The 14,676-nt window shown below is 48.1% G+C and overlaps 1 protein-coding gene across 1 annotated transcript; it reads right to left on the bottom strand.

Moving 5' to 3' along the window:
* Nucleotides 1-2,818: 2,818 nt before the first annotated feature.
* Nucleotides 2,819-6,072, bottom strand: LOC100304392 (Cation/H(+) antiporter 19). Its single transcript, NM_001165828.1, has 2 exons — nucleotides 5,748-6,072; nucleotides 2,819-5,193 (listed from the first exon to the last, which is right to left on the bottom strand). The coding sequence occupies exons 1-2, from the start codon at nucleotides 5,907-5,909 to the stop codon at nucleotides 2,968-2,970; spliced, it is 2,388 nt and encodes a 795-aa protein (NP_001159300.1). The 5' UTR covers nucleotides 5,910-6,072; the 3' UTR covers nucleotides 2,819-2,967.
* Between the last annotated feature and the right edge of the window lie 8,604 nt (nucleotides 6,073-14,676).

The following is a 14,676-nucleotide window of genomic DNA, read 5'->3' as shown; positions in this document are numbered from 1 at the left end:
TTAAATTGCCACGACAAGACACATGTTAGTAACAATAATCAGGTTCACCATTGATCAATGAACCACTAAGGACCTAGATGCTTTCAAATACAATACCTACTGCTTATATAGACTCCACACGAGGAGAAAGTGTCCATGTTGCCTAAAAATTTTCTAATGTTCGATCCAGTTTTAATGGTCTTAGTTCACCACATAATCTTGTTTACTATGCACGGTAGAAGAAAATATCTTCTTCGAATCCTCTTGATCACACTCGCCCATAACATTGCCTCCACCTCTCTATCCGCTCCTCATCCTCTCTCTCCCTTTTTTAATAAAACGAGATGGGTTTGCCCCTACTAGAAAGAACTTAATAGGGATGAAACATGATTGAAAATAAGTACAGACGCACAAACAAGAGGGGTGTAGGGGGCTATAGAGCCAACTAGGAAAAAGAAACAAAGAGAAGAAAATAAAGAATCCATGCTCTACAAATCAAGATATATTATTTAACAATTCTTGAATCCTTGGATAATTACTTCTTTTGCAACATTAAGATAGCATGAGCACTTCAGAAAATGAGTTGGATCTACAACTCTAGACTAAAAAAGACTCTTGTTTGAAATTTTATTTTTTTTCGGGTATCTAGACAACTAGGAAAGAATAAGGATGACCTCCATGACAAAAGTTGATTGATTTGAGTTCTTAGGTCTAGCTTGATGTTATTCATCAAATGTATGGACTCCTAGCAAGACTAAGAGAATGTCTAGCTAATGAAGAGACAATCTATGGCTTCTTCAATCCAACCATTGCAAAGGAATCAATTATAGTCTTGAAGGTCCATGTTTATTCTCTTTAAAATTTCATTGATGCTTAATGAATGGGTCGCGACACCTAAGAGTGGGTGAATTAGGCAATTTAAAATATACTTCCTAAATTAAGGCCTCTAATTATTACCTATTCAAAACCTATGTACAAAAGTAATCTATTTATATGTGCATCTACAATTTTGCTAGGTATCTTGCTATCTCTATTGCAAAAGAGTTCCATAACCTAGGTTCAATCCTATCACTAGCCAATCAAGCTAAACTAGCAAAGCAAGCACACAACCTATTAATAAATAAATAAAACAAGAAATATTAATTGAGGTAGAGATGCAAACTCTCATTGATGACCCTGGTATTTTTATCGAGGTATCGAGAAGTTCATGCTTCCTCCTAGTCCTCATGGGATCCCCACACAAGAATGTTGTCGTAAGAGCCAAGCTCCCGATCGGGTAACTTCGTGGATATCCCCTAGGCCTTCCACATGTGTAAGTGAGTATCCAAGATGGTCTCTCATAGAACACTCCTCGCCATCTTCAATATCAAGCTCCCGACCAAAGTGCCCAATGCCACATTCACTCTAGTATACGGTGGTGATCACACTACAAATATAGTTGGTGTGGTATCGCAAGACTACAAGCTCATCTGGGTGCAACAATAGTGTGCACAAGCACCGAGTGGTAAGAGGCATGCAAACATCACTATACATTAGGCCTAAGCCTAGAGCAAACATATAAGCGATGGTCTAACTAGCCTAAGTACAATGCAAAGCACCTACACTAATCACCTTATGTTGCCTAAGCATTTTTGGAGGTTGGAGCACAAATAGATTTTAGAGCACATCTAGAAAACTTAAAAATGTCTTATAGTTCACAATAGAGAGAGTATTTGTGATCGCTTCACCCCTTATGGATTTCCCGGCTGTCCTTGTAGCCACAAGAGCTATATCGGTCATCCCATGCATTTTGCTCTGAGATTTGTGATGTTGTGGGAGAGGAGAGGATTTTGCTTCAAGATTTGTGTCGTTGTGGGATCGAGGGGACAATGAATGGTTGAGATAGGATGTGCGGCTACCCAGAAATGCGATCTTGCCTTTCAGCACCCCTCGTTTTCCTTCTCCTTTTTGGCAACAACATCTATAATGCCACATAATCTAGGATAGAGCAACTTCAACAACTCACCTACTTTTTAAGAGGCTATTTTTGAATTTATAAAGTCAAAAGTAGAATGTGCATTATAACATTGTAAAATATGAAGTTCGTTGTCTCTTAGTTTTTTATAGCCATATAAAGTCAACCATGCACCCAAGTTATCTTAAAGATGAGAAATAGTAAGATGACTCAAAATAGTGCCCAAAAATTAAAGTACTACATCATTTAGAGTATTTAGGGCACTAAAAATAAATTGAGCTCTAACAGTAAAGCCCTGAATCACATATTTTGGCTGACAAACTATATTGTTGGGAAAGAAGATGTTGAGAATGCTGTAGAAAATAAGGATGTGACACTAATCTGAAGTGTAGCATATATGAGTCACTTCAGGGTGTGCCTTATATTTTTATAAAAAATGTAAAATATGTCATTATTGGACCTGCTTTTTATGAGTCGAGTTATATATTTTAAGATAGGACACTAATTTAAGGCACTTTTGGAGAGGATCTTTTCTACTTTACAAAATGGCTAAACTATAGAATTTGGCTACTAATTTTAGCTACGCTGCTGGTCTGATTCCATGGTAAAATCCTAAAACCTCCTAGCGCGGTCCGAGTGGAGGAGCGTCATTGTTGTTTCTAAACTAATACAACGATAGAGAAACATTTAGAGCATTTAGAGTATTTAGGGCTAGTTTGAGAACTTAAATCCTGAATTTTCGAAGATTGAATGAGAAATTAAGGTAATTTTTCACTTAATTCTCGGCAATCTCATAGGGGATTTAAGTTACAAACTAGCCCTTAAAGGGAAAAAAAATCAGATCTCCATTTTTCTTCAAGGAAGTAGAAAATTTCAGAGTTATTTCTCTGCTAAGTATGTCCATATATATATTTCTATGTGCAAATCCAGATGATAATAACAGTTATAGTAGTAACACTGAGGTCGCATCATACCTCCACTTGTGGAAAGAAACAGAGCTAAATAAGGTAACACTTGGGTACGTCGTGCTCTGCTTAGGCCACGTCGTTCATCGGCGACCACGGCACGGGCACCACAGTGGATCTGCTGCCCATCTCCTCGTCCAGCACGTCCTCCTCCGTCGCTGCCGGCGGCCTCGCGCTGGGGTCGAACCTCTTGCTTTTCGGGTTCGTCGCCGGGTCGTATCTCTTGATGACCAGGACGGATGCCGACGTCCTGGACTCCGGCGACGCCAGGTAGCTGCCCACGGGGCCCAGCTCGTCGGGATTCTCCACCAGCGGCGCCGTCGGCGGCATCCGCCCCACCACGAACACGTTGACCTTGGACAGCGAGTCGATGGTCTCCACCACTTCCTCCTTGGTGTACCCCTGCCGCTCTTCGAAGTGCACCGATCCATCCTTCACCATGCCGTCGACCTTGGACTTGAAAGCGTCGACCGCCGCCTCGTCGTCGGCGCTCTCCTCGTCGGAGTGCGGGCGGAACCTTGCCAGCGTGACGGCGACACCCGGATGCTCGGCCATGCGCGTCACGTAGGCAAGCGCCTCCCGGTCGTCGGGCCCGCCGAAGAAGAGCATCGCGACGGAGAAAGACACGTTCTTGGCGGACACCTGCGCGGGGCCACCGAGACCACGGTCGACGAGGACGGCGACGGAGCAGGGCGCCTCGCGGAGCACGCGCTTGTTGACGGCGTGGTACGCCGAGCCGAGCGACTGGAAGGATCCGTCCTGCTGGAGCGCCTTGTGGTACGGCATGACGACGATGGCTGCCCGCTTGCCGGCGGCGCTGTCGATGACGTCCCGGTGGATGGTGTCCAGGTCCGAGATGGCCGTCATGGCGCGCACCCTCACGGAGCTCAGCTGCTGGAACGCCTCGAACGCCACCACCATCTGCCCCTCCCTGTCGGCGCTGTTGAAGAAGGGCAAGCCGTTGCGGCGGGCGCGCTGGACCATGGTGACCGCCGACGACCGCTCCGAGAGCTCCACCAGGTGCATGGCGTACATGACGAGGCGGCGGCGCCCCGTGCCGCGCGACGCCTCCACGAGGTTGAGCAGCGTCGGGATGCTGCGGCTGGTGTGGAAGCAGGCGAGCACGCGGAGCTCGCCGTCCGCCGCCGCGTCCCCGGGCGCGCAGTCCACGGTGCGGCGCTTGTACGGCACCGACGGGCGCGCGGGCTTGTAGACCGCCATGACGATGGGCGTGGTGATGAAGGTGGTGAAGAGCGCCATGAGCACCATGATGGCGAACGCCTCGTCGTTGAGGACCTTGCGGTCCCGGCCGATGTTGAGCACGACGAGCTCAACGAGCCCCTTGGTGTTCATCAGGAAGCCGAGGGTGACCGCCTCGCGGACGGGGATCTTGACGAGCAGGGCGGTGGCGACCGCGCCGCCGATCTTGCCAATGCACGCGTTGGCGATGACGAGCACGAGCAAGCCCCAGGACTTGGCGCCACTGATGGTGGCGACGTTGGTCTTGAGGCCGCTGGAGACGAAGTAGAGCGGGAGGAAGAGCCCCGAGACGAGGTCCTCCACCTTCTCGATGAGCATGCCGGCGAACGGCCCGTCCTTGGGGACGACCACGCCGACGACGAACCCGCCGAACAGCGCGTGGATGCCGATGACGTCGGTGACGAACCCGGCGGCGAGGACGATGGCGAGGGTCGCGCAGACGTGGAGCTCCTTGATGGGCTCGCCGTCGCGGCACCGGCGAGCCATCCACGCGAGCGCCGGTTTGAGGAGCAAGAAGGCGGCTGCGACAAAGGCGGCGGCGGTTAGCAGGACCCACAGCGAGACGATCGGCGAGCCGGAGCCCGAGAGCGCGATGGCCAGGGCGAGGAGGATCCACGCCATGACGTCGTCGACCGCGGCGGCGGACAGCGCCAGGCGGCCCAGGTCGGTGGTCAGCAGCTTGAGCTCGGTGAGGATGCGCGCGAGCACCGGGAACGCGGTGATGGAGAGCGCGACGCCCATGAACACGAGGAACGGCGCGTGGCGGGCGTCCTTGACGACGGTGGCGCGGAACGCGAAGGACGTGCCGACGCCGAGCGCGAACGGGAGGGCGATGCCCGAGAGGGAGATGGCCAGGGCCTTCCTCCCCGTGCGGCGGATGGCGGCGATGTCGAGCTCCAGCCCCACGAGGAAGAGGAAGAAGAGCAGGCCGAGGTTCGCCAGCGTGTCCAGCACCGTCATGCTCGCCGGCGGGAAGACGGTGTGCAGGAACTTGGTGCTCCGGCCCAGCGCCGACGGGCCCAGCAGGATGCCTCCCTGCATGCATGCACACGCCACGCGAGCAAGCCATCAGTGCCATGTCACTATGTCGTCAGTGGATCACCATGCATTTTTTTTGTTTGTTTGTTTGTGCCGTGCATGTGCATGCATTCAGATCTGCTGCAGGTCATTTCGTACGAAAGAGTAAAGACTACGCGTTGTGTACTCGTTCGAGTCAAAATAAAGTGACGCTATACTGCAGCAATATGACGTGTAGATCAAACTGAAACCCAAGAATCCAACTCGCCATGTATTATTTTGGGGGGAACTAAAACTGATTGTGAGGTTTTCTTTTGTAATTTTTGTTTGCACAAAATTTAATTTCTTGCATATGTATGCCGGCCAAGCCTATAAGAAGGTAGTGTGTGTGCGCGCGCTTGCTTGCTTCGACGGCATGCATGCCGATCTGCCACCAGCACGCACGGCCGTCCACAAGGAGTTGACGGCGGCAAGCTGGTGGCTGCGCATGCACGCACCGCTACAGATATAAAACCCATAGAATGAATTAGAAGCACGAGCAATCAAACTTCGGCAGCGGCGGCGGCGCTTACGATGATCTCGGCGATGACGCGGGGCTGGCGGAGCGGGCGGAGGAGGTAGGCGAGGCCGCGGGTGACGACGAGGACGAGGCAGATCTGCAGGATGATGAGCGGCAGCGCGAAGTCCAGCGGGTTGTCGCCCTGGAACGCCCCGTTCGACGCCACCTTCGCCATGCCGGCCGGCGGGCACACACACGCACGTACGCGCCTCGCCCCTGCTCGATCTCGGCCGTACGGAGACCGTACCACACGCGCTTGGAATGGACCACGCTGACTTTGTCCTCCTGGCTGCTAGCTAGATAGCTAGCTTCTCTTGCTGCTACTTGTTTTTGCTTTGTCCGACGTTGATGGCGATCGAGATCACGGGACCGTACAGGTGTTTATATAACGTACGCACCTAGCTGGCCGGGTGGGTGGTGTGGCCGATGATGGCGATCGACTAGGCACGCAAGACGCAAAGATAAACACGGTTCTCATCCGTACAATCACTAGTATAATATATGTAGTGTAGCGCAGTGTGTCTAAGTCGATCTAATTTCCGAAATCCGAACTAAACCATCCGAACAGTATTAACTTTCGTTTCGTTTAGTATAGTAAACCGCCGTGGGCCAAGCGCATACGATATAGAATAGGTGTTGAAGCATACAAAGATACAGAAAATGTTTTAGATCAGACGATCTTACTCTTCACTACCGGAATCGATCTCGCCTCGAAAACACTCGGCACAGGCTTTGCCGAGTGTCGCACTCGGAAAGAGGGCTTGATGAACAGTACATCGGTAAAGCCTTCTTTGCCGAGTACTTTTTTTCGGACACTCGACACAGACTTTGCCGAGTGCCAGACAGTACTCGGCAAAGAAAAGCCGCCGTCACGGCATTAGAGTGACGGAGACGACGTTTTTGCCGAGTGTATTAGGAGACACTCGACAAATATGTATCTTCTTTGCCGAGTGTCTGCCAACTAACACTCGGCAAAGGATCCGTCAGTGGATCCCTTTGTCAGCTTCTTTGCCAAGTGCTCTCTGTGGCACTCGGCAAAGCGTGTCTCTTTGCCGAGTGTCAGGTCCACGACACTCGGCAAAGAAGCTATACCGGTGCCCAGGTATTGGTACTTTGCCGAGTGTTATGACCCTGACACTCGGCAAAGCACCTCTTTGCCGAGTGTCACACCCGGCAAAGTGACCAGTACACATCTTTTTTATTTGTTTTTCCTATTCTATCCAAACAAACAAAAGATACATCACAGATATCATATATATACATCACAGATATCATCATAAACATAAATATCCAACACTAACATTAATATACAAGTTCTCAACACAAACAGTATCAACACAAGTTCAGAAGTATCAACACATAAGTCTCAAGCTCTGACATAAGTATTCAACATAAGTTTTGTAGTCTAAACACTAAAAACATAACTCTCATTAAGGTGGGCGGTTGGACTGGTGCTGCGTTGGGCTGGGCGAACTATGAGGGTTGTTGGATGCCGCCCCAGATTGGCCCTGCACAGAGAAGAGATTGCATGTGTTATACCAGATGCATTACCAACATCTAACTACAATTTTGATACTCACAGGAGTATGGAACAGAGCAGGGTCAACTGCAGGGAACAATGGAGGTGGCGGAGCGAAACCCTGTGCGGCGCCAAGGCTCTGCATATACTGGAACATCTCCGCCATCCTCTGATGATCTGTCAGGCGAGCCTCTCGCTCCGCCATCATCCTCGCCTCCATCTCTTGACGTTCCCTCCTCTCTTCTTCTAGTTGGGTCTGTAATATTACAAGCCAACGTTATAGTAACTCAAAGAGAAGGTATATAACTGAAGAAAGGACGAGTTATAGAAGCACTAACCTCGAGTTGCTGTATGCGATGCTGTGAGCTGTCGTGCCAAGGTCGTATGGCTGGACTCAAGCCCGTGCTCCTTGCTCGCACCTGAGACAAAATGGGAGTGGAGGACGAGTCGATTGCCCCGTCGGCAATCCAGTACCGCCCATGTCTCTTGCCTCCTCCGACCCTCATGAGCACATCGGGGTCGACCTGCTCGGTGCTCGGATCATATTCTGGGCCATGGACCTCCTGCGCCATGGCGGTGTGAGAGCACCTAGAGGGGGGGGGGTGAATAGGTGATCCTGTGAAACTTCAAAACTTAAGCCACAAAAACTTGTTAAGTGTTAGCACAATTATGGCCAAGTGGCTAGAGAGGAGTCAAAACACAATAACCACAAGAAATCAATCACAGAGATGACACGGTGGTTATCCCGTGGTTCGGCCAAGTACAAAACTTGCCTACTCCACGTTGTGGCGTCCCAACGGACGAGAGTTGCACTCAACTCCTCTCAAGTGATCCAATGATCAACTTGAATACCACGGTGTTTTTGCTTTTCTTTTCTCAATCCCGTTTGCGAGGAATCTCCACAACTTGGAGCCTCTCGCCCTTACAAAAGATGTTCACAGAGAATCACGGAGCAAGGGAGGGATTAGCAACTCACACACGACACAAAGATCACAGCGAATACGCACACACAAGACCCAGACTTGAGCTCAAGAGACTAGCACACTAGAACGGAGCTCAAATCACTAGAATGTTGAACAAGTGCACAAGATTGATGTGTGAGTGATCAAGAGTGCTCAAGGAATGCTTGGTGTTTCTCCTCCATGCGCCTAGGGGTCCCTTTTATAGCCCCAAGGCAGCTAGGAGCCGTTGAGAACACATCTGGAAGGCTATCCTTGCCTTCTGTCGTCGGGCGCACCGGACAGTCCGGTGCACACCGGACACTGTCCGGTGCCCGATTTATTTCCTTAAATGGCGAAGCCGACCGTTGCCGACCGTTGCAGATCTGGCGCACCGGACAGTCCGGTGCACACCGGACAGTCCGGTGCTTCCTTCCGACCGTTGGCTCGGCCACGTGTCGCGCGCCGATCGCGCGGCCGACCGTTGGCCCGGCCGACCGTTGGCTCACCGGACAGTCCGGTGCACACCGGACAGTCCGGTGAATTTTAGCCGAAGTCGCCGGAGACAAACCCGAGAGCGGCTGGTTTGCTCCGCGCTGGTCTGGCGCACCGGACACTGTCCGGTGCACACCGGACAGTCCGGTGCCCCAGCCCGAAGCAGCCTTTGGCTGTACACAGCCACTCTCCACTTCTTCTTCCTGTTTCTAACACTTGGACAATATATTAGTACACAAAACCAATGTACTAAGGCTTAGAAACATACCTTTACTTGTGATTTGCAACTTGTCCATCCATGGGCATAGATTCACATTTAAGCACTTTGTGTTGGCACTCAATCACCAAAATACTTAGAAATGGCCCAAAGGCACATTTCCCTTTCAATCTCCCCCTTTTTGGTGATTTATGCCAACACAACATAAAGCAAGTGGAACAAGTGCAAAACTACTTCAAATAAAAACTTAACTTTGAGTTTTATTCAATTTTGGCATATATGGATCATTCTTTGCCACCGCTTGGTTTGTTTTTGCAAATCAAACTCAAATCTCTATCTCTAAGTCAAACACACATGTTGAAGCATAAAGAGAGTCATTCCAAAGAAATTTGACCACGGATTTCAAAAACTCCCCCTTTTTCCCATAATCAACATTTCTCCCCACAAGAAGCCAACTTTTGACAAAAGAGACAATACAAGAGTTTTGACAAACCAAAAGCTCTATTATACTTTTTCAAAATTTCTCAAGTGGTAGCTGATCCATTTATTACTTTGGCCTTTATTTTCTCCCCCTTTGGCATCAAGCACCAAAACGGGATCAATCTTGGCCTTTTAACCCCATTGCCTCACCAAAATCTTCAATTAAGGTCAAATAGCAATAAGAGTTCACGAGATGGACATGGAATAAGTTACCCTCTCATCGGAGTGCAGTGGAAGTCTTTCATGGTCCAAGTCCACCTTTTTCCCTTTCAATTCTCCTTCGAGACTAAATCAAGCAAACTCAACGACATAGTTAGTCTCAAAGGGTCAAGTTGTAACACATTTCCCCCTAAACATGTGCATCACTTTGCAACGGACTTGTGAGGTCCAGGGAGTGTTTGTACAACTTGAGCACCATAATAAGCAACATAATGCAAAAAGGAACATGATCAAAAGCATAACTACATGTATGCTACAATTCAATCCAGGTTCCGCGAATCTAAGACATTTAGCTCACTACGCAACCTGCAAAAGGTCTTCTCATCTAGAGGCTTAGTGAAGATATCGGCTAGCTGGTTCTCGGTGCTAACATGAAACACTTCGATATCTCCCTTTTGCTGGTGGTCTCTCAAAAAGTGATGCCGGATGTCTATGTGCTTTGTGCGGCTGTGCTCAACAGGATTTTCCGCCATGCGGATAGCACTCTCATTGTCACATAGGAGTGGGACTTTGCTCAGATTGTAGCCAAAGTCCCGGAGGGTTTGCCTCATCCAAAGTAGTTGCGCGCAACACTGACCTGCGGCAACGTACTCGGCCTCAGCGGTGGATAGGGCAACGGATGTTTGTTTCTTAGAGTTCCATGACACCAGGGACCTTCCTAAGAATTGGCACGTCCCCGATGTACTCTTCCTATCGACCTTACATCCAGCATAGTCGGAGTCTGAGTATCCAACTAAGTCAAAGGTAGACCCCTTTGGATACCAGAGCCCGAAGCAAGGCGTAGCAACCAAATATCTAAGAATTCGCTTCACCGCCACTAAGTGACACTCCTTAGGATCGGATTGAAATCTAGCACACATGCATACGCTAAGCATGATATCCGGTCTACTAGCACATAAGTAAAGCAAAGAACCTATCATTGACCGGTATGCTTTTTGATCAACGGACTTACCTCCTTTGTTGAGGTCGGTGTGTCCGTCGGTCCCCATCGGAGTCTTTGCGGGCTTGGCGTCCTTCATCCCAAATCGCTTTAGCAGATCTTGCGTGTACTTCGTTTGGGAGATGAAGGTGCCGTCCTTGAGTTGCTTCACTTGGAACCCAAGGAAGTAGTTCAACTCGCCCATCATCGACATCTCGAATTTCTGCGTCATCACCCTGCTAAACTCTTCACAAGACTTTTGGTTAGTAGAACCAAATATTATGTCATCGACATAAATTTGGCACACAAACAAATCACCATCACATGTCTTAGTAAAAAGAGTTGGATCGGCCTTCCCAACCTTGAAAGCATTAGCAATTAAAAAGTCTCTAAGGCATTCATACCATGCTCTTGGGGCTTGCTTAAGTCCATAGAGCGCCTTAGAGAGCTTACACACATGGTCGGGGTACCGTTCATCCTCGAAGCCAGGGGGTTGCTCCACGTACACTTCCTCCTTGATTGGCCCGTTGAGGAAAGCGCTCTTCACATCCATTTGGTACAACCTGAAAGAATGGTGAGCGGCATATGCTAGCAAGATACGAATGGACTCTAGCCTAGCCACAGGAGCGAAAGTCTCCTCAAAGTCCAAACCTGCGACTTGGGCATAACCTTTTGCCACAAGTCGAGCCTTGTTCCTCGTCACCACCCCGTGCTCGTCCTGTTTGTTGCGGAACACCCACTTGGTTCCCACAACATTTTGCTTCGGACGAGGCACCAGTGTCCAAACTTCATTGCGCTTGAAGTTGTTGAGCTCCTCCTGCATGGCCAAAACCCAATCCGGATCTAGCAAGGCCTCCTCTACCCTGAAAGGCTCAATAGAAGAGACAAAGGAGTAATGCTCACAAAAATTAACTAATCGAGATCGAGTAGTTACTCCCTTGCTAATGTCCCCCAGAATTTGATCGACGGGATGATCCCTTTGAATCATCGCTCGAACTTGAGTTGGAGGTGCCGGTTGCGCTTCTTCCTCCATCACTTGATCATCTTGTGCTCCCCCTTGATCAAGCGCCTCCACTTGAGGTACCTGTTCGTCATCTTCGGTTGGGGGATGCACCATAGTTGAGGAAGAAGGTGGATCTCGTTCATCTTGTTCCTGTGGCCGTACTTCTCCAATCGCCATGGTCCGTATAGCGGCCGTCGGAACATCTTCTTCATCTACATCATCACAATCAACAACTTGCTCTCTTGGAGAGCCATTAGTCTCATCAAATACAACGTCGCTAGAGACTTCAACCAAACCCGATGATTTGTTGAAGACTCTATACGCCTTTGTATTTGAGTCATAACCTAACAAAAACCCTTCTACAGCTTTGGGAGCAAACTTAGAATTTCTACCTTTCTTCACTAGAATGTAGCACTTGCTCCCAAATACACGAAAGTATGATACATTGGGTTTGTTACCGGTTAGTAGCTCATACGACGTCTTCTTGAGGAGGCGATGAAGGTAGACCCTGTTGATGGCGTGGCAAGCAGTGTTAACGGCTTCCGTCCAAAAGCACTCGGGGGTCTTGAACTCTCCTAGCATCGTCCTCGCCATATCGATGAGCGTCCTGTTCTTCCTCTCTACCACACCATTTTGATGTGGTGTGTAGGGAGCGGAGAACTCGTGCTTGATCCCTTCCTCTTCAAGGAACTCCTCCACTTGAAGGTTCTTGAACTCGGATCCGTTGTCGCTCCTTATCTTCTTCACTTTGAGCTCAAACTCATTTTGAGCTCTCCTGAGGAAGCGTTTGAGAGTCCCTTGGGTTTCGGACTTTTCCTGCAAAAAGAACACCCAAGTGAAGCGGGAAAAGTCATCAACAATAACTAAACCATACTTACTCCCTCCTATGCTCAGATAGGCGACAGGTCCAAAAAGGTCCATATGCAGCATCTCCAAGGGTCTTGATGTTGTCATCACATTTTTGGTGTGATGAGAGCCTCCCACCTGTTTCCCTGCTTGACAAGCTGCACAAGGTCTATCTTTTTCAAATTGAACATTAGTTAGACCTATCACGTGTTCTCCCTTTAGAAGCTTGTGAAGGTTCTTCATCCCCACATGTGCTAAGCGGCGATGCCACAGCCAGCCCATGCTAGTCTTAGCTATTAAGCATGCATCTAGACCGGCCTCTTCTTTTGCAAAATCTACTAAATAAAGTTTGCCGTCTAATACACCCTTAAAAGCTAGTGAACCATCACTTCTTCTAAAGACAGACACATCTACATTTGTAAATAGACAGTTATATCCCATATTGCATAATTGACTCACAGATAGCAGATTATATCCAAGAGCCTCAACTAAAAACACATTAGATATGGAGTGCTCATTAGAAATTGCAATTTTACCTAAACCTTTTACCTTGCCTTGATTCCCATCACCGAATATAATTGAATCTTGGGAATCTTTATTCTTGACGTAGGAGGTGAACATCTTCTTCTCCCCCGTCATATGGTTTGTGCATCCGCTGTCGATAATCCAGCTTGAACCCCCGGATGCATAAACCTGCAAGGCAAATTTAGGCTTGGGACTTAGGTACCCAACTCTTGTTGGGTCCTACAAGGTTAGTCACAATTTCCTTAGGGACCCAAATGCAAGTTTTATCACCTTTGCATTTTGCCCCTAACTTCCTAGCAATTACTTTTCTATCCTTTCTACAAATTGCAAATGAAGCATTCAAAGCACAATAAATTGTAGAGGGTTCATTCACTACTTTTCTATGAACATTTGCAACATTTCTTTTAGGAACAACATTTCTCCTAGTAACATTTCTATCATACACATAAGAAGAACTAGGAGCAAACATGGCATGAGAATCATAACCATATGAATCAAAAGCATCATAACTTCTATTTCTAGTTTGTCTTTTATCATGATACAAAAAGGCATGGTTCCTTTTAGCACTAGTAGCCATAGGGGCCTTCCCTTTCTCCTTGGCGGGAATGGGAGCCTTATGGCTTGTTAAGTTCTTGGCTTCCCTCTTGAAGCCAAGTCCATCCTTAATTGAGGGGTGTCTACCAATTGTGTAGGCATCCCTTGCAAATTTTAGCTTATCGAAATCATTCTTGCTAGTCTTAAGTTGAGCATTAAGACTAGCCAGTTCATCATTAAGCTTGGAAATTGAAACTAGGTGTTCACTACAAGCATCAACGTCAAAATCTTTACACCTAGTACAAATTTCAACATGTTCTACACAAGAATTGGATTTATTTGCTACTTCTAATTTAGCATTTAAATCATTGTTGACACCTTTCAAAGTAGAAATGGTTTCATGACAAGTAGATAGTTCAAAAGAAAGCATTTCATTTCTTTTAACTTCTAAAGCATAGGATTTTTGTGCCTCGACAAATTTATCATGCTCTTCATACAACAAATCCTCTTGCTTTTCTAAAAGTATATTCTTTTCATTCAAGGCATCAATTAATTCATTAATTTTGTCTATCTTAGATCTATCTAAGCCCTTGAACAAACATGAATAATCTACTTCATCCTCACCACTAGATTCGTCCTCACTTGAAGAAGCATAGGTAGAGTTGCGAGTACATACCTTCTTCTCCCTTGCCATAAGGCATGTGTGACGCTCGTTGGGGAAGAGGGTTGATTTGTTGAAGGCGGTGGCGGCGAGTCCTTCATTGTCGGAGTCGGAAGAGGAGCAATCCGAGTCCCACTCCTTGCCTAGATGCGCCTCGCCCTTTGCCTTCTTGTAATGCTTCTTCTTTTCCCTCTTGTTTCCCTTTTCCTGGTCACTATCATTATCGGGGCAGTTAGCGATAAAATGACCAATCTTACCGCACTTGAAGCATGAGCGCTTCCCCTTCGTCTTGGTCTTGCTTGGCTGCCCCTTGTGACCCTTTAGCACCGTCTTGAAGCGTTTGATGATGAGAGCCATCTCTTCATCATTAAGTCCGACCGCCTCAATTTGTGCCACCTTGCTAGGTAGCACCTCCTTGCTTCTTGTAGCTTTGAGAGCAAAAGGTTGTGGTTCGTTGATCGGTCCATTCAAGGCGTCGTCCATGTACCTTGCTTCCTTGATCATCATTCGCCCGCTGACGAATTTTCCTAAGACTTCTTCGGGCGACATTTTGGTGTACCTGGGATTCTCACGAATATTATTCACC

This window comes from Zea mays, chromosome 1 (genome assembly GCF_902167145.1).
Source record: "Zea mays cultivar B73 chromosome 1, Zm-B73-REFERENCE-NAM-5.0, whole genome shotgun sequence".
Classification (NCBI taxonomy): Eukaryota; Viridiplantae; Streptophyta; class Magnoliopsida; order Poales; family Poaceae; genus Zea; species Zea mays.
Note: the sequence above shows the minus strand (reverse complement) of the source record. Positions and strands in the feature narration are given on the sequence as shown.

What these genes read in the sequence shown, in the direction of transcription:
- LOC100304392 (NM_001165828.1), bottom strand. Translation starts at nt 5,909, where the DNA reads ATGGCGAAGGTGGCGTCGAACGGGGCGTTCCAGGGCGACAACCCGCTG. An exon ending in GCGTCATCGCCGAGATCATC is followed by an intron (nt 5,194 to 5,747) that starts GTAAGCGCCGCC and finishes GCATGCATGCAG; the next exon opens with GGAGGCATCCTGCTGGGCCC.